The sequence below is a fragment of the Nicrophorus vespilloides genome, unplaced genomic scaffold (genome assembly GCF_001412225.1).
Source record: "Nicrophorus vespilloides isolate i.1.1-1 unplaced genomic scaffold, Nicve_v1.0, whole genome shotgun sequence".
Taxonomy (NCBI): domain Eukaryota; kingdom Metazoa; phylum Arthropoda; class Insecta; order Coleoptera; family Silphidae; genus Nicrophorus; species Nicrophorus vespilloides.
In genome coordinates this window covers 26,999-47,384 of record NW_017096654.1, presented here as the reverse complement: position 1 = coordinate 47,384, position 20,386 = coordinate 26,999, and the positions used below count along the sequence as shown (strand labels likewise).

At 33.2% G+C, this 20,386-nt stretch overlaps 3 protein-coding genes across 6 annotated transcripts in view; 1 reads left to right on the top strand and 2 right to left on the bottom strand.

Moving 5' to 3' along the window:
* Positions 1-14,541, top strand: part of LOC108557777 (transcriptional regulatory protein GAT1-like) — a 38,698-nt gene extending 24,157 nt beyond the window's left edge. For 2 of the 4 annotated variants that reach the window (XM_017914430.1, XM_017914434.1), the window contains exons 2-7: positions 9,205-9,357; positions 11,629-12,105; positions 12,199-12,597; positions 12,673-12,892; positions 13,479-13,612; positions 13,674-14,541. In XM_017914430.1, the coding sequence (XP_017769919.1) occupies positions 9,205-9,357; positions 11,629-12,105; positions 12,199-12,597; positions 12,673-12,892; positions 13,479-13,612; positions 13,674-13,811 (1,521 nt within the window). In that variant the 3' untranslated portion in view covers positions 13,812-14,541. The remainder of the gene's footprint in view (positions 1-9,204; positions 9,358-11,628; positions 12,106-12,198; positions 12,598-12,672; positions 12,893-13,478; positions 13,613-13,673) is intronic. The other 2 variants (XM_017914433.1, XM_017914431.1) reach the window with 2 other exon arrangements.
* On the bottom strand, positions 9,352-11,141 carry LOC108557778 (chondroadherin-like protein). The gene is made up of 4 exons (XM_017914435.1): positions 11,036-11,141; positions 9,960-10,895; positions 9,673-9,909; positions 9,352-9,617 (listed from the first exon to the last, which is right to left on the bottom strand). The coding sequence occupies exons 1-4, from the start codon at positions 11,054-11,056 to the stop codon at positions 9,411-9,413; spliced, it is 1,401 nt and encodes a 466-aa protein (XP_017769924.1). The 5' UTR covers positions 11,057-11,141; the 3' UTR covers positions 9,352-9,410.
* Positions 14,542-17,025: 2,484 nt separating the features above from the next.
* LOC108557775 (protein FAM166B) lies at positions 17,026-19,226 on the bottom strand. Its single transcript, XM_017914428.1, has 2 exons — positions 18,995-19,226; positions 17,026-17,330 (listed from the first exon to the last, which is right to left on the bottom strand). Exons 1-2 carry the CDS (start codon positions 19,171-19,173, stop codon positions 17,261-17,263), a joined length of 249 nt encoding a protein of 82 aa, XP_017769917.1. The 5' UTR covers positions 19,174-19,226; the 3' UTR covers positions 17,026-17,260.
* Positions 19,227-20,386: the final 1,160 nt, after the last annotated feature.

The following is a 20,386-nucleotide window of genomic DNA, read 5'->3' as shown; positions in this document are numbered from 1 at the left end:
TTATAAATTAGGATTTGTTACATAAAGCGGACATTCATAAAGTGTTTCAACTTATGTCAAAGCTGTGTGTACCAACTTGAACATAGGTTAATGATTTAACATACAGTTACGATATCTCAGTGCTTCCAACTTAAGAAACGTCACTATATTTAGTTCCTTCTAGGGAAACAGATTTTTGTCCATATTACGATCAAAAACGTGGAAGATTTTTGTGCTGATTTATGAATATTTTTATATAATCCTTATTTAGACTCAAAACTAATAAATTATGATTTGTTACATAAAGCGGACATTCATAAAGTGTTTCAACTTATGTCAAAGCAGTGTGTACCAACTTAAACATACGTTAATGATTTAACATACAGTTGGTAACATTTGCTTATGCATGTTAGAGCTTCCAACTTAAGAAACGTCACTATATTTAGTTTTTTCTAGGGAAACAAAGATTTTTTTCCATATTACGATCAAATACGTGGAAGATTTTTGTGCTGTTTTATGAATATATTTAATTAATCCTTATTTATACTCAAAACTAATAAATTATGATTTGCTACATAAAGCGGACATTTATAAAGTGTTTCAACTTATGTCAAAGCTGTGTATACCAACTTGAACATAAGTTAATTATTTAACATACAGTTGGCAACATTTGCTTATGTATGTCAGAGCTTCCAACTTAAGAAACGTCACTATATTTAGTTACTTTTAGGGATATTTTCTTTACGTCTTACAGAGAGATTCCTTTCCATATTACGATCAAATACGTGGACATTTTTTTTTGCTGATTTATGAATATTATTAATTAATCCTTTTTTATACTCAAAACTAATAAATTATGATTTGTTACATAAACCGGACATTCATAAAGTGTTTCAACTTATCTCAAAGCTGTGTGTACCAACTTGAACATAAGTTAATGATATAACATACAGTTGGCAACATTTGCTTATGTATATCAGAGCCTCCAACTTAAGAAACGTCACTACATTTAGTTTCTTCTAGGGAGATTTTCTTTACGTCTCACATAGAGATTTCTTTCCATATTACGATCAAATACGATCAAATTCTTATGCTGATTTATGAATATTTTTAAATAATCCTTATTTACACTCAAAGCTAATAAATTAAGATTTGTTACATAAAGCTGACATTCATAAAGTGTTTCAACTTATGTCAAAGCTATGTGTACCAACTTGAACATAAGTTAATGATTAAAGATACAGTTGGTAATATTTGCTTATGTACGGACATTCATAAAGTGTTTCAACTTATGTGAAAGCTGTGTATACCAACTTGAAAATAAGTTAATTATTTAACATACTGTTGGCAACATTTGCTTATGTATGTCAGAGCTTCCAACTTAAGAAACGTCACTAAATTTACTTCTAGGGAGATTTTCTTTATGTTTCGCAGAGAAGAAATCTTTCTTTCCATATTATGATTTTTAAGAATTTCGTTATTTTTTTCTTTCATAGTTGGCGGTGAATAATAACAAGAAGGTTTTTGAATAATTCTGTTTTTATGTTATACAAAAACAGAAATAAGCAAACCCGAGGAAAACATTAGCAGTTGATCGCCGCAACCAGATTAGGCGCATGCCGTTCTTTATTTTTCTCTCTCTCTTCGTTTATTCATATGTTTTGTTTGCGTTATTAATGCTCTCGTACATTATTTATGGGACGTGCGCTCCGTACACGTTATTACATTTTTATTATCACTCTTGGCTATAAAAATAATGTATTTATTTATTCTTTTTTTCGAGAATGGTCAATGATGAAGGTGGAAAAGGAGAAAGACAAGTGAACGGGGATAATTCGCGTATCGTAATTTATATAAATGCTAAGGATTTTTGATTTTTTAAATGTTTCTTTCAGAGTTACGAAAACAATGCGAATAATAGCAGCAATTCTTGTAGTCGAAATGGTTGAAAAGTTAAAATTCGATTATTTTGATGGATTCAATAACGTCCATTGTTCGACTCAATTACCAACCCATGGCTAATTGGTATTTCGAACGTTGGGAATTCGTGGATCAACCATCGAAGGTTCAATAGCCTTTCTATTGTTCTACTCTTTCCTTTCTACTCCATAATACAATTGATAGTATTTCGACATATTTGATACTGTTTTATTAAGAAGTATTCTTCAGTTTTTTTCTCAATTTATTCCATAAAGAACTTGAAATATTTGTTCTGAAACTAAATGTATAAAATTAACTTATTTTTAGTGCAATAACTAACCATTCTTTATTACCAAATAATCAATTTTAATAGCTTCATATTTTACTTCAATTACGTCAGAAAACAACAAAAAAAAATATGCACATGTCATGCAATTAAAATAAAGTCAAAGTAATCAAATGATAACTTTCCTGGAATGATATGCATGGAAATGAAAAAAAAAAACAATCATGGTCACAATTAAAACAAATGATGGAATAAAGGCTTTTTACCTGTGGTTGTCGTCACGCAATGCGACGATTAATCGTTGAACGGGATCACCCTGTATACTGCTATTATATTAAATCGGGCTGAATAAAATATTGCGTGCGCCAGACATAACAGTCGTAAAAAATTGGCTCTCGTTCCGACTCGATTGATTTTTTTTTCTCTCACTCTCCTTTTTTTTATGTAACCAACCAAGAGCTGCTGCCTTGGGTTTTCCGTAAATGAATTCACCCATACGCAGTCTCTCTAACTTCATTTCTCTTTTTTTTTTCGTTGTTGTTTTCGCTGCTCAGCCCCTTAAACGTCTTTACGACGTCATTCAATTCAAATCTAACCTACAAATGGTACAGTTCTGATACCTGCAAACTGGGTTAGATCTGATGATATATACATAATACATGTTATTTTATTGTCATGGCAACATTCAGTAAAGAACTATACATTCTGATGTTTTACAAATATGATTATATTCATTACTTAAGCAGAGAAGTTGTGGTTAAGCTAAGATTAATAGTTGAAGGAATGACAATAATATAAATTTCAAATCTAAAAATGGAACAATTTTTGATAAAATTTGATAATTATAAATGTTTAACTTGTCAGAAATGAATTTAACTATTTACTAAAAACCACATACAAATGGTGCAATTTTAACATCATCAAATTTGGTTATCAAAAATGTCAAATTTTGATGTACAAATTGTCATGATTATATAACGACTATATACTTTCACGTATATTTTATTTGGAAATGATTAGGATGCATAGAATCAGCATGCTGGGTTTTGCCAAAATCACATAAATATAAATACGACGATGATGCATTTTCCAAAACACGTGTCTATGAGAAGTAATACTGATGTGTCAAATACGCGTAATTCTAAACTTATACTTTTTTTTATTATCCTTTTTAAATATTTTACTGTTCGTTATCAATTATTCGATACAATTTCAAAATCTGTCAAATTTAGAAAATTACTTGTTAAAATTGATATCTCAATTTATATAAGAAAATGTCACTTTTCAGTATTTGATATTTTCCTATAATTATTACAATTGACATTTCTGTCAAATTTTGACATTTGGTATTTAGTTTATAATCTAATATTTGGTACAATTGACATTTCTGTCAAGTTTTGACATTTGGTTTAATATATAACCTAGAATTTGGTACTATTGATATTTCTGTCATAAACCATGTAAATAGAGGAATATGATATTTCCATATAATTATTACAATTGACAATTCTGTCAAATTTTAACATTTGATATTTAGTAAATAACCTAAAATTTAGTACATTTGAGATTTCTGTCAAATTTTGACTTTTGGTTTCATATATAACCTAGAATTTGGTATAATTGACATTTCTGTCATAAACCATGTAAATAGAGGAATATGATATTTTCCTATAATTATTACAATTGACATTTCTGTCAAATTTTGATATTTGGTATTTAGTATATAACATAAAATTTGATACAATTGACATTTCTGTCAAATTTTGACATTTGGTTTAATATATAACCTAGAATTTGGTACAATTGACATTTCTGTCATAAACCATGTAAATAGAGGGATATGATAATTTAGCATTGCATCATAAATGTATAGAATTTTATTATTATCATCATGTTACGACTAAACGATTTGGTCATTATTATTCAATTAAAATCTAAAATAAAACCTTACTTAATACGTGCAATCACGATGATTAACAATACCGTCTCGCCATATAAAGAACATCCTCTCTCGAATCAATTCATCATTCATTTAAGTTTTATAATTAAATGCGAATCTGCATGTCCATTTCTCTTGTAACGCATTACATCATTATTAGTTAAAATTAACGTTCGTAAGTTGTATTATTATTAATTTGATATTCTAATTAAAACAATTATTTAAACATGACACAACAACATTTATAAAATTGTCCACAGACAAAAACTAAATTAATTAATTTAAAGTTTAATTGATCACACACCAAAAAAAAAAACTTTGCATCACCATCTGGACAAGGTTGCACATTTCAGTTTCAATCTTGTTATTATATCTCCTTGCAAACACACGTGTAGGTGTAACTCGATACATATTATTATTATAAACAAAGAAGCTATTGTTTTAAGCAAAAAATAAGAACTTGATTCGACAGATGCGAAAATGAATCTTATTCGCGATTATATAATTATGCGACTTCCTCTAAATAATAATAATAAAAAGTTGCGTCAGATAAGAAAAAGGAAACTTTCTGTGTTTACGAAACACTCTTGTTGTGAAGATTGTCCACATGCTGTTGTGCTGCGATGTAAATTTCGAACATTTGTCCTTTGCTATAGTTTGTAACCTAGTTTAATGCAAATTGCGTTGAATGTGAGAACCGCGCTCTCGGTGACTCACGTTCTCTTAATTATTCAAAAACCGTACTGCCGGTCTTTCTGTCTGCGAGCACCTATTTTTTTTTTGTTGTTGGTTTTGCTGTTGTTTGCACTCAGTGGAAATGAAATTAATAATGAGATCGTTACGCAAGAATCGCGGAAACCGAAAATTCCGAAATTGATGCGCGTGGAATTGGAGTAGTTCTGCGAAGTGATAAAAGGTTGCTGGGAGCTTTCTAAACTTGCTTTCAGTTCAAATGAAATCATTAAAACGTGTTGTCGAGAGAGAGAAGAAGACGATAAAGAAAAGAGAGAGAGAAAGAAGGATGTCGTAACGCGAAGAAGTGAAGCCATTGAAGCATCAACGGCAAAAAACGAAGAATTGTAAAGGGGGGAGAGAAAAGAATAAAGGTGGAAGCGAATATTTCCGAATTACACATTTGTTTTTGTCTGGCCGGACAGGTTTTTCGTGGACGAAAATAGATTAATTTTTGTTGTGCAACGATTTTTTGCATAAACATTTCGCTCTGGAACAAAAGGATATGAACATAGAGAGACAACATGAACAACAGCATCGACGTGTCTCCTTTTTTTTTGTTGTTTATCTGCATTATTATTATGATTATATCGTCTGTTGTTGATGTTCTTGCAGTTACGTCCTTTCGGTGGGAAGCTTTCGCGGGAACGTTGCGAAATGTGCGATAACATAATAAATTTTATCCACAAGAAGCATATAAATTAGGTTCAACGATCTTATAAATAAAATCGGACTCATAATGAAATAATGGCTTATTTCCCATTCAATCCGCACCGGTGTGTCGGTTAGTTAGTTAGTTAGCTATGCTCAAACCTAAGTTCTTTCGTATTATATCTCTCCTTTTCTTTATTCTTATTATATGTATGTATACGTGTAATTTCTCATACGCTCGAATCGCATCCTCGAACGCACCGCTTCACCACCAAACCGGAAACACTTTCTAACCATTTCTAGGTGGCTGACTGCCTTTTTATCATCACCAAGCCTCATCCGAAACCGTTCCATTTCATATACGTATAAACACACACAACACACTCGTCCATACATACATTATGAACGTTGTTACGCAACGATTCCAATCAGATTTCGATCTCATTACATCTCCTCTCGTAGTCTCACACACAGGTATATAAAGCATGAGAAAGAAACTGACTAGTTTCCATTATAAATCCCTCGCTCTCTCAATACAATTTCATTTATTTATTTACTTTTTGTTCGTATTCCAAACGCTCCAAACATTTGATTCCAATCCCTGTTACGCAAAACACGTACGTATCTGTATATATATACATATACATACAAAATACATGCGGATTCTAATTTAATTTGAATGCATGAAGTCAGCGTTTAGAGTTCGCCGCGCCGCCACTCCCTAACAACACACACAACAAGAGAGATAGATACAAGCTGGAGATTAAATGCAAAAATATTCCGTGAATCAAACGCGAAAATAAATATGATACCGTTGCGTTATATCATCCACTTCTATACGGGGACAGAAGGACGATAAACATACAAAAAACAGTGGTGAGGATCAAGTGGTGCGGAGGGACTCCGTTGAGAAAGCGCGCATTTGGGAGTTATCGCAGTTCGTGCATGAAGTGGAAGAATGAGAGGAAAAATTTCGGAGCGACTCGTTTATTTCGCTTATTCACGGATCAAGTATGCGTGTGCATATATGTATATCATCGATGACACAATTCGCGAAATTCGAATTTGCCGCTCTGCAGAGCTTTCCGAACTCACGTCTTGCTCGTAGATGTCTCCACTTGTGACTTATCGCAGATTTACTTTTGATAGAAATAATTCAATGTTTTTATCAATTTTCTTATATAATTAACGAAATTTGTACTCTCATTATTCACATCATAGATGTCACTACTGGTTGTCACATAATTTCCATTGGCAGAAACAATTTGTATTATTACTAGATTTACTACACTCGTGCACTTTTATCACTCACAGGTGTCTCTACCCGTTTTCCATTGATGAAACATTATTTTCAATTCAATCTTTGTTGAAAAAGACATAATTTAGTGATTAACCAGATTATATTGATCTCATTCTTGTTTAAGTGTTTACTTTCCTTTAGCACAGATTTATTAACAAGTCTCCATTCGATTGACGTTTTTCCAATTAGCTTTTTACATCGTTCAATCATTGTTTTAAGATTTCTTTTGTTAAATAATTCTCTTAAGATATATATCACTTTAGCGAAATGACAGCTGTCACCATGTGTCAAAGCGGTGAAATACAATTGGGTCGTTGTATAATACTTTTACAATACTTTTTGCATGTGATTTGTGAATAGAAATGTTGAATTATTCATATTGAGTGAGAAATCAAGAAAATAGAAGTTACATACTTAACGATATAATCGTGTACATAAATACGAATACTAATGCATTGCTAAATTAGTTCGTATATCGACAACAGATGTCGCAACTAACATCAATGCAATCTGTCTTCTCGAGGTTTCTAATTTCTTGATCTTTCATACGAATTAATGGTTATCGTTTATTAAAACATCCATTAACCAATTTTTTAAATCTAATCTTTGTTTTAATTATTATCTTTCATTAAGTAGAAAATTAACTTAAAGAAATATAATTAAATTAGTTTTGATATTATAATGAAAGCAGTTGAATTATTCATTGAAATTGAGATAAAAATTAAAGGAAGATATACACTTAATGATATAATCGTGCACATAAAATACGAATGCTAATACACTATTAATGCCACGGTAAATTAGTTCGTACGTCGACAACAGATGTCGCAACAACAAACTGCAACGCAATCTGTCTTCCTGGGGTTTCTAATTTCTTGATCTGCTCGCCACGATCTGCTATATAGGTTGTTTTTTTTTCTGCACATTTGTATAGTGATCGTGCTCGTCCGTGCGTATTAATATGAAAAATATGCATAATCGAGAATTTCCAAGAAATATTACGTTAACACACATCACTGATTTATAATATCATTTGCTTTATTTTATATATATATATATTTTTATAATTGCATTTCCTATTGAACACAATTTAGAAATCTTTTATTTCCATAGTGAAACTCATTTTTTTGTCTTTGCATTTTTTTAATATCATTATTTTTGTAGCTCAAAGAAAATGTGATCATTTTGTGATTGTCTACAAGAATTCGTAAAATGAAAACAAATATTTAAGTAAATTTAAGTAAAAAGTAAATAACTAATTTAATTGAATGTCTATAGATTCTATTCAAAAAACAAACTGAAGTTATCTTTACTTTGAAATGTTAGAAAATTTCTTACGCAAATATTTAATTAAAATATTAGTTTTGTGCGTTACCTTTGTCACTTTTCTTTCATATTTCTTGGAAGGAAAATGCATATTTGATTCGACTCTTTAACTTTCAGATAATTCCGGTAAATTGTTGAACGAACTTGCAGAGCGGAAACTCAATATTCTCTTGATGAGTTTTCTAAAAATACTGTGTGAACTTTGGAACGCAAAAAGCCCGATTTTTAATGGTAAATGAAACTCGATAAAAACCAAAATATGTTGCGCACGAAAGTCTGGCAAAAATTTACTTGCGTCAATTAACAGCTTATAGATGCTGAAGAAGCTGAAGTAAATTTATATAGTTATTGAGTGAATGCTGTCAATTTTTTTTGATAATAACGAATCCAATGATTGCAACTTTCCAAAGTGTTTAAACGACATTTCTCGGATATGATTCACGTCCAGTTATGTATACTCCATTGCGGATTAATTGTTGCAATTTCATGGTTCATTTATGTAAAAGCTGTTATACAAGTTCCGTCTTCTTTGCACATCGAGACTTGGCACAGAACGCCGCAATAATATACATACGACTTATGCAATTGCAGAAGTAATAAAAGAAAAAGGACGACGACGAGGAAACTCGAATCTCTCCTCTTCCGTCTACACGAAAATACTATTTATAATAAGTAAATGCTATTTGCATTGCGATTAATCACCTGCTTCTCAAATCACCCGAGGGCTTCGACCTTTCGCTTAGGCAATGAGGAATTATTATTGATTGCGTACACTTAATTAGTTGGAATTCATTACCAAGAATGCGATTCAATTCATTTCGATGTTTTTCTTTAAACCATTAAAGAAAAAAAAAATCACCGCTTCGTTCTGTAAACGTATCTTCACACGCATATTCGAATCATAGTTCTCATGATTAGTTAACTGGAGCGTATACGAATTAGATTTCCTTTTTTTTTTGTATTTTATTAATTAATTAAGTTATAAATTAGTAGGCTTGTTTCTAAGTAGAATAGGAATAGAAAAAAAAATGAGCACCGAAATAATAAAATTCTTTTGTTTTTTTGTTTCAGGTTACCGACAGTGACCAGTTACCTCAGATAGTCTGTATGAAATGTTCAAATCAATTGGACGCGTTCAATTGCTTCAGGGAGAAGGCCAAACAGACGGAAGACCACTTAAAGAAATTCCTGCAGAAAACCAAACAGCTTACTGGCACGTCACAGGTTAGTGTTTTTTGTTCTTTTCGGTTATAATAAAAAAAAAAGTTGTTACTTCCTCAATTATTCGTTAGAATTGGATTGTACATGACGGAACTGGCGAAGGGGTAGCTTCGGTTCCTTTTGTAGAGCACCAATTTGTTGTAAGCTAACCAGAAGGCCACCACAACGGACATGATCAGAAGAATGCTGAGCATTATCAGAGAAGTTCTTATGATCCTCATGTCGCTAGACGATCCATCCCCTGACCAATTCAGGATGTTATCCTGCAACGATGATTGCTCTTCAAGCATCCAGCAATTAAAATTATTATAATTATACCTGTTCGAAGCAAACGTCTGATCCTAAAGAGTACACCTCGTATTGCTTTTCGCTTTTGAAGTCGTGGCAATAAGGTCCCTCCTTGTCCCGCTTAATATCTGCCGACAATCGTGTGGTAATGTTGAAGAGATCGCATTCGCAGTAAAAGTTGTTCTTCTTCAAATCCAGGACGTTCAACACGGACCAATCCACTAGTTTAACAGGAAGCGATTGAAGATTGCAGTTGCTCAAATTCAACTGAAATCGAACACATCTTAAAATAATAATGATCTTAATTGTTCACTCACCTCTCTAATATGTCTGATATCCCCGAAAGCTTCATCCTCAATATTCGTAACGTTCATTCCAGATAAATTGATTTTCCTCAAGTTCTTCAGTGGCATGAAAGAGTTCGTCTTAATAAACATCATCTGCTTCAAATCGGCCGCTGAAATCTCCTCGAGCGAATCTAAACCGACGAAAGTCTGATCGGTGAACTCGATGATCGGATTCCTATCCACCGATAGTTTCTTCAGTTTCTTCAAATGCACCAAAGAGTTTGGAACGAAGTCGAAGATGTTTCCGCTCAAATCTAAGATGATGAGTTCAGTCAGAGGCTTCATCGCTTCTTCCGGTATATACAAGAACCTGTTCTCTCCAAAGAACAGCTGTTGTAACTGGTTCAAATTCTGGAACGATTTCACCGAGGGTTTATCAAAGATCCTGAAGTGATTCCCCTCTAAATTGAGGTATTTCAAATTGGGTAAATGCTCGAACAGATTCTGCTCCAACGAATGGATCTTGTTGTAGGAAAGATCGAGATGCTCCAAAGCTATTGGCTCGTAAACGGAATTGTTGTACGGTCCTTTGAACACGTCCGAATGCAGCTGATTCGCTTTAATACTGTTGTAACTCAAATCCAAGTGCTTGATTTGGATGCAGTTCTCCATCAAACCTGTGTCAAGTTCTGCAATTCCGCAGTGATCAAAGTAAACCACCAACGATAGATTGGTGGGAGGAAACGCTTTCAAATTGGTGATGTTGTTCCTGGTGAACATTCCAATAATCGTGTTCGAGTTCTTCGGCGGTTCAGGCCAATTTGCAAGAACATTGATCATCCCTTTGGTACGACAATCGATGTTGTAATTCTTTCCGTTGCTGTTGCACTTGCATTGCGACTCGCATAATCCAGTTGAATTTTGAAAAACTTCGCCCGATACGAAAGTCATCATCAGCAGAAGTACCTACAACACGGTATTATTGATTCGCACATTAGATAATCCTTATCGATTTCGTTATCAGCTTCAAACTTGTTTCATGCAAGTCTTCCATGTACATTACGTCTCTTCTGCCTTTTAGATAATCTTCAAATAATTAGTCTTACCTTGAACATAAGCAACTTCATTGTTGCTTCACTTATCGGTATTTCCTTAAAGAAATTCACAATGTTGTTGCTTTATTTGTATGTGTTTTTTATCCAGCCGATCTCACAGGAGTCCATCCACAAACATCACCATCGAACGAATGCAACATCGCATTGTACACACTTTCGCTCGGTACCTTATCTTATTTATTCTGAGCCTTTATCACATCTATATCGAATTTTGTAATTTGTACAATTGTTATTAAAGGAACGTTCATAATATACACGTAAAACCTTTTGAGTCATTACACAAGGAAATGTTAGTCATTTTGAGTTATAAATCATCTCGAACAGATCAAAAATGTTGAGTTATGTTTTTTTAGTTTTAAATATGTAATTTAAGACTACTTTTATAAATGAAAGAAACGTAAAAAATTGCGTTATTGCTTCAAGGAATATTAGTTATTTCGAATATTTCTAGCTGTAAATTTGTTATTTAGTTTTAAAACTAAATGTAAATATGTTTGCTTATCATAAATAAATAACTTGATGAATGTTTTTAATTGTTAAATTAAAAAATGCAAATGTTTCATATTTGTTTTTTTGTATTTCAGGAGAAACATAAGAAATGTGAATCTCTTCTGAATATGATGATGTATCGGCCATGTCTCAACCATGAAGTGAAGATAGAGGAGGAGGACGTGGAGGATGTCGATCACAGGATGGAGCGGGAGTACGTGAAGGGTCGCCTAAAAGTGGAGCCGGAGTTGCAGAGGGAGGAACCGGTGAAGATCAAGGTGAAGAGCGATGCGGATCTTCTGGCACGAAGGTCCGGGTCCCCGATGACCTCCATACAGGAGCCGACGGTATTGCCTTACAACATCATCCAAACCCGCTTCATCGCAGACAACTTGCCGCCACACTCGATCAGTCCATCCAGTCCCATCGAACCGGCCGACCTTTCCAGCCGGAAACCGGAAAACGTCACATGCGTGCCGGAACTGCCTGACTTCATCAAGGACGAAACAGACGCCGCCTCCGATTACAGTAACAGCTCGGATCCCGAGAGGCTCGAAGTCGACATGTCACAGGTATATACTTATAAAGAGAAACATTAAAATACTTAGATATAAAGCTCACTAGTAGTACGTATAGATCTTACTAATTGGTTTTGTCGTTTTCAGGGTATTGATGATCATTCGAACTCTACGACGAGATCGGCTCCGTCGCCGGCGAGTGAGCTTCCTCACAGTTCGGATAACACCGACTTCTGGCAGGCTTTCTCGCAGAACGGTCACACGTCAGCATCCCTTTCAGGTGAAGCCAGTCACTTACTTAGGAAGTTAATAAGTTGCAGGAAGCTGGGGATGACGATAACGCCGGCACCGCCGTATCCTGCGGACACCTTCGACCACGGTAAAGAGGCGAAAGGGTCCGCCGGTGGTGGCCGGAGGAAGCAGAGCTTCCCCACGAAAATGGAGCTGGACGACTCGAGCCCTTCGCGGCACGACCCCGAGGTTGAAACCGATTACGTCGGCGAGTTCAACAATACGGGCCCCTGGCAGATCGTGAAGAACGCTCGGGTAAACATCCAACCACCACCACCAACACCTAACTTTGTCAACTTGCAACTAACGCGTACTCCGCTTTCGTCCCAGGGGGCAGGAATGGCTCGCAGGATGGACCTGGCCTGCACGAACTGCGGCACCCAGACGACGACGATCTGGAGACGCAACATGAAAGGCGAGATGGTCTGCAACGCCTGCGGTTTGTACTATAAACTACACGGCGTCGACAGGCCGCACACGATGAGGAGAGACACGATACACACGAGGCGCCGGAGACCAAAAGGTTCGGATAATGAGAGAAATAACCGCAGTGAGTAGATTAGATGGCTTACTTACTTACTAACGCTACGATTTAGGGGTTGTCAAGGAAACTAAACAAGTTTTCCATTTTTGCAGAGTCTTAACCATCATTGCATCATTTGTTTAATGTTTTTCTTTTCATAGCAGCACCTTGGAAACTAAACAAAAGAAACATAGGTAGCTCAACCCCAAAAACATAAAACTTTATATTTGATTACTTACAATCACCAAATCAAATCCAACTTTTACACACATTTACCAGATTTTTTACAAAACCAACTTTTTATCGCATAAATTCAAGAAAATTAAAGCCTTTCCAATAAAGTAGATTTGTGTTTTGTATAGTTAAATCATCGAATATGCAAATTAAAACTATGATCTTTACACTTTTTCAAAATTATATACTTTGCGGTTATCATAAAATCGAAACGGATAGAAAATATCAAACTGCTTTACATACATTTTTCAAATCATATATTAGTCGTTATAGGCTGATTGACAACTTCAAACCTAAAGTCACAACTGAAAGTCACTAATATAAATTGCTAGTATGTAAATATTTGAAGCTCAACTAATTATGACGATCTGTCTTGTAGGTATAGCTCCGAAGAAGAACTCAAATAACAACAGCGGCGATATCACAGATACAGAAGACATGCTGACAGCACTCCGTAAACAGCTTCAACCGCACCTGGTGAGGGCTCTGACAGGAAAGAAAAATTTACAGCAGGTAAGGCTTCGAAGATGACATCCGAAATCAAGGCTTATTCTATGTTTCCATTCATTTCTAGGGTGTCACTACCTATTCGAAGTCGGTGAACAGCCAATCGCCGACGGAGACCGTCGAGATCGACTCCGAGGATGAGAACTACAGGGATCTTCCCCTGAACCTGGTGGCAACGCAGATGGCCGAAACGGAAACGCATTAATACCGGAATCCGCCATACAAAAAGAAAAACGAACAAAAGAATAAACGCTGAATATACAAAAAAAAAAACAAAACAAACATGAACAAAACAAAGCCGAGGAAAGGAAAGACTTTGCTCCTCCAACGCTCCCCGGACTTCTGAGATGTGTCTTTCTCATCTCGCTCTGATAATTTCGCACCCCTCCAAGAAAGAATCAATACAAAATACTTAATTCGGTATAATATTTTTGTAGCAATAGGAGGAAAGAACCTACACTAAGAAAGTAAGAATTGTGCTCTCTAATTATATTATATAAATGTATAATACATATAGTATATATATATATTTTTAAAAAAACGACGGAAAAAAAGTACTTATTAAGATAACGATAATAATAAGAATGGAGAAAAAAAAATGAAGATGATGTTGGAGACGACTAAAGAAAATACTCAAGTGCAAGAATCAAAAGAAAAAAAAGGAACGAACAGGAAAAAAGAATTGTTTAATTCGTGGAAAGGAATGGAAAAAACAAAACTTAATAATCACCGATTGTGATATTTATCATGCTATAATAAGTATATATATATAATAATTTAACCCCGCTCCCCCTGTTTACGTATTTTTTTAAATTGTTATTGAAAGACGACTCCCCCTTTCAGACATACACACAGACAAGCACGAAGAAAAGAAGCACCCTTTTTTTTATTTAATTTATTATATACCTTAACGTTTCTTTTCGTACCATTACCCCCCCAAAAAAAAAAACTTTACAAAGAACAAAACTTAAGAAAGAAAGAAAAAAACACCGCTTATTTATGCCAGTACCTTAAATATGTATACACACACGTCTTTATATATTTTGTTTCTTTTCTTGTTTTGTTTCTTACTGTATATCTTCTAAGTGAAACACACTACTCATTGGCGAATACTCAGTATTTTTTTTGTTTGTTTGTTTAATTATTTAAATTATTACTATTTTTACTTTTTAAATAACTATTTTATATTTCTGTTTGATTTGAAAACGCTTTTTTTTCTATTGTAACGAAGGAAAACATTTCTAATCGGATGCTGTTTGGCTGTACGAAACGTAACCAGTATGAACAAAATCTGTTGATTTTGTCGACAAAAGATTTGAAGAATTATTTTGTATGCACTTCAACAAACCAAGTTTATAGGATTGAATTATCACCGCCTTTCACTGTTGAACTAATTTATTTACTGTGTTCTGAAATATTGTATAGAAATTAAGTTTTTCTTCATTTGTATATTAAAATTTCTCGTTACAAGCGATTTATTAATTTAACGTTCTGAAATATCAAAAAAAAAACTGAAAGAAATTCAACTAAAATAAACATTATTTTTTTTCAATATTTCTAAAAAAGTTGCATACAAAAATCTTCGACTTATATAAAAGTATTCATAACACGTACTTAACTAAACAATTATTATTAACGCAGCAAATAGCATTCGAGCGTTTCACCCGAAAGAGAAAAAAAACACAAGTATTTATTCGAACTTTTAAGATCTAAATTATTCAGTATTAGAAAACCTCAAATTCAAAACAAAACATTATTTTTTTTTCGGTGAAATTCAACGCAATCCCCAAAAACCAACTCTTTTTTTCTCTTAATATATATATATATTATTTTTTTTGTATAATTAATGTGACCAGTAATTAAAGTATTAATTTTTTTTATATATATTATTATTATAATTATATTATATATATATATACCAGTGTTTAAAGTACATTGTACATATTTTTTTTAAGTACTAAACAAAATTGTCTGTTGGAAAACGTTGTTTTTTTCCGTTTGGTGTCTTTGATTATTATTCTACTTATTGAAAGGAAAGAAAAAACAAAACAAATTGTAAGCGCGATGGACAAGGAGGAGAACAGTAAGCATTATTTGTACTACAGTTTAAGTTTAGGTTGATTATTTTGTACACAAACAATATGTGAAAGTATTCTTTTGTTTGTAGCTTGTGAGATCGACTCTTTTTTTTTTGTTTATGTAAGCCTTCTATTTCTGTTGCTCTCCCTCTGTCTAATATTTTGTTTTTTTTTATTTAAATGTATCAATTGCGTAATCTCATTTTTTTATACACTTTTGTTGTCGCTTGTTTTTTTTTAATTTGTTTTTGTTGATAACGTAACCAATGATATTACGTTAGATTATTGTCAAATAGAAAATCGCGCGAAATTCGAATTTATCCACAGTTAAATATTAATATAATTTGTATAAATATTCTATTATTCTGATGCAAGGACAACGAAGTTTCGTATCTCTGGTTTGGGCATGAACGCACGCAGAAAAAAAGAAACGTAAAGGAGCAAACCTGGATCAAATTTCGATTTCACCCAGCGCACTCAGTTTATTTAAGTAATTACGTAACTTTCTCTTATTATTATTATTTTTTTTATTTAGTTATTAGACTTTTATTATTATTTTTTTTTTATATATAAACACACACTTTTTCTTAATTTTGATTTTCCATATAAACGGAAGAGAAAAAAAAAATTAATGAGTAGTATTAACCAAGCGAGTGATATTTAACATTATTTAACATATTTTTTTTTTGTAATTTAATTATTTTTTTTAACTTATTATTATTTCGTACCCAAAATCAGTATTGTATACGTTTTTTTTTATATATATGAGAAATACTTATGATAATAATAAGCCGAATGCCTTAGACGTTTAGTTTAATTTAATTAATATCTGTATGTCATCATGTCTGTAGTTTGTTTATTTTCTATATTTTTTATTAACTGTATTTAATTCTTTTTTTTTTTGATTACATCATCGGCAGCTATGATTGTCCTGAAAAGAAAACAAAACAATTTAACTGTGGAGAATATAAACTCATTCAAAAACACAATATACATACACACACACACACTCGAAAAAAAGAAGAGCTTTAATTTTTGTTGCTACAATCTCAGGTCGTTTACTATTTTTTTTTGTCCCTCCCTCAAGTTTTTTGTTTTTGTTACTTCTTTTCATTTATTTGACACGTTTTTCTCTCTATTTCCATCGTTGTTTGTTTGTTTTGGGTAATTTGTGATACATTGAAACATATTTTGTGAACCAACTGCGCGCGTATTGTGGACAAAAGAAAGTGTAAATTATGATTGGTTTTGATATGAAGGAAGAACAAAAAAAACGTACGAAAAAACAATTTGAGACAAAACGAAGAAAAAAATATATAATAAGTATGTTGTAACTTAATATTATTATTCTTAACAAACCTGCTAATACTGTTAAAGTATTTTTTTAAGAAATAAAAACATGGCTGCTATTCGACATTCTCTTCCTCTTTATACTCTCTTAATCTCACACACTTCATTACTACTCTCACACGTACACGCACATTGAATCGCATACTGTTTTCTTATGGAATGATAAATGTTTCTGTTTTCTCTTTCATTTCTTTTATTTTCCGAGGAAATTCAAGACAACTTTATGTTAAAATGTGTAGTCCCCTCGGAGCCACCGTTTCGCATCCTTTGTATCGTTCCCATAAGTCCTACCAAATCTGAAAAAAAAAATTATTAAGAAATCAAACTTTATTTTAAGTATATATATTATATAGTGATTTTTTTTTGTATTTTGTACTGTTTTTTTTTTCATTTTTTTTTGTATTATTTAATTTGGAATAAAGAACGAAAAGTTTTTGTATGGTAATTGAACAATCGCGGTATGTCGAGTATTTATTTAAATAAAACGTGAAAAATCGGTATAATTCAGTCAATTATGTAACAATAAAATTCTCAACTTTGACAGCTTATTACAAGCAAATTTGCCAGTAGGCTCATTGGAAAGGTCATAGTTTAATCTTTTATCAGCATGATTTAAGTTTTAATTAGTATTCGTGATTATTGAGTAATTAAATAAACTATATTTACCCGGCGCATCCACCCAATTTATGTTGGTATATTAAATCTTATTTATTTAGATTTTTCAAAACTTTTACTACTTAATTTCATTAATTATACTAATTGTATTTGTAGTTCATCAATTTATTACATTTCAGAGAATCTATCAAAAATTTAATGATTTAAAAATCTAATTTAATCAATTAAGAAAAATAAACATATTTACTTAAATATCGCGTTTTTTTGTCAATATAAAACTTCTGAAAGCAATAATAATAAGTATTTTACAAATAAAAATTGACTAAACAACTTGTGGATGCGCCGGGTTAATTCAAGTATAGCAACCACATAAACACTAGCGCTCGCAACGCGATACTAAGTTACTTGTATTAATCTAAGTACATCATATTTCAACAAGTACTTTGAAAATAATGATGAAAACGCAAGTACTTGCAAAGTTATTTATAATCATTGAAACAACGTAAGTCCTGAAAAATCTACAAGATTACTAACTTTTTCTTTTGGAAATAATAAATTATAAGTATCGAATTGTTTCTATTAATTATAAAAATCTATTAATTAACTCATTTTCAATAAATTTTTCAATTTTCCAATTTTCGATATACAATATATAAATACTCCTATGATATAAACATAAAATAGATGCAATCATTCAGTGATATTTGAAATGATGCAAACAATCATTCATAAATTTGTTAAAGAAGTTGCATACATATGAATCAATCATCAAATAAGATTTTAATGCGCGTAGCATAAACAAATTGCAAATCCTTAACACTTTATCTTCTTTGTTTGCTTTTTCTTCGGCAAATTTGAAACCAACAATTTCTTTACCCCTTCTTTTATCAGAACGCAAAGCCGATAAGACTACCAACACTGCTTCTTCTATTTTAACTTCCAACACACCAGAATCTCTCTTTTTTGCATCCGTTACCCAGTTTGTTTTCATACGCGATAAATAATTTCACCAACTTTTTTGTTTCAAAACAATATTTATACTACAATAGAAATTCAATCTCCGCTTCAGTAGTATGTTGATTTAGTGAAACGAACTCACGTGCTTCAACCATGTACCCAAATATACTCTCAACTCTTTTCTTACTCAGGTAAGACAATTTCTGTACAACAATTTTGACAATTTGTTTAAATACAATTTGCAAGTAAAGTAAAAAGTTTTCGTTTCGTTTGAATCGAGTTGACGGTCCCATATTTGGCTCGAGTATTTTTGCGGTTTGGGACGGAAAAAAAAATAATAAAAGTAATGAAAGAGAAAGAAAAGGATAATTATTTTAATTCGACGCACCTGAAGATTTCGCCTGGAATGTGTCCGGAGTAGTTGGGAACTTGTCCGATGTGTCTGTAATAAATCGTGCTCGGTTGTATGATGAGCGGCGGATCTGCTGCTACGAAATTCAGCGGCGTCCATTCGGTGCCCAAGCGGCTTCTGTTGTCTGCGGTGAAGCCGGTGAGGACGCACCTCATCTGCGATTCCTTGGGCCGAGCCAAGGAGGAGTTACGCAACGGAATTTGGGCACTGAAACCTTAACAACAACAAAAGGTGGATAATTAATAGTTGATAATTAGCTAACTACTTACGGTATCTTTGCTGCTGCGCGAACGAATTATATAAACGGTCGTACATTTTGATTTCTAAACTGACGGATCATCTATTTTTGACAAAACTTGACGCGTCTAGGACAAGGTTTCCTAGCTTTCACGTTCGACGCTTTTATTGTTTCGATGAAGTCGTGTACGGTAATTGTATCCAAGGCGATGTGCCCAATATCCCTAAAGTTACTGCTCAAAGCTTCTTCAGCAACCTCCTCTTCGCTTTCATCAACTACAACTTCTTTGACGCTATCCTCGCTACTTTCTATCGAAGAATAAGTTGAGTTAGTTGAAAATGAAACTAACTCAACCTCTTCTTCGACAACTTCTTCTTCGCCAACATCTTCATCTTCCGACAAGTCAATTTTGCTACTAGGATAAATCACTTTGTAAGCTTGAGAACTAAGCTTGTAATCATCCCCATAAACTATATCCAATAGAGTCGTATCAACTTTATCTTCGACTTTACGCAATTTCTTCTTGGTTTTACTAATCACTTTGTATTTAGCGTATTCCCGATACCACCTCATCTCTTCAACACTTAATTTCTGGTGCTCCCTAACTTTAACCAGAATTTGACTTCGCTTTTTCTTATACTCCACGAAATTGCGACACCAATCGCTATCATTGAAATCCACGTTATCTTCGGTTTTTAAACTCTTCGCGAAAACCATCTCCCTCAAATCCTTCACGGATAAACTAGCTATCGACGATGCGTTCTCCAAAGCGCTCTCTTGCCATTCGGGTTCCATACCTTTCAGGAGCTTTTTCGACTTTCCGCGCCATCTAGTCAAGTTCGAGTAAAATATATTTTCAGGATCCAGATACGCTTTATTGCCTTCAGCGTTTCCATGCCACAATCGCCCATCCGCATCCACAAGCACCAATTCATCCACCAATTTGTTCTTAGCGAATAATCCGTGGATTTCCATCCCGTTCTTCAAAATGTAAGTTCCAGGACCGCTGTACTTGTTCCTCACCAAACGTCCTTTAAACTCGGTCGCATCTCCGTAATTGATCTTCACCTCGGTGTTATCCTTGATGCGATCGTCCTTCCAAATGCCATCGTAAACGTGACCATCCTTGG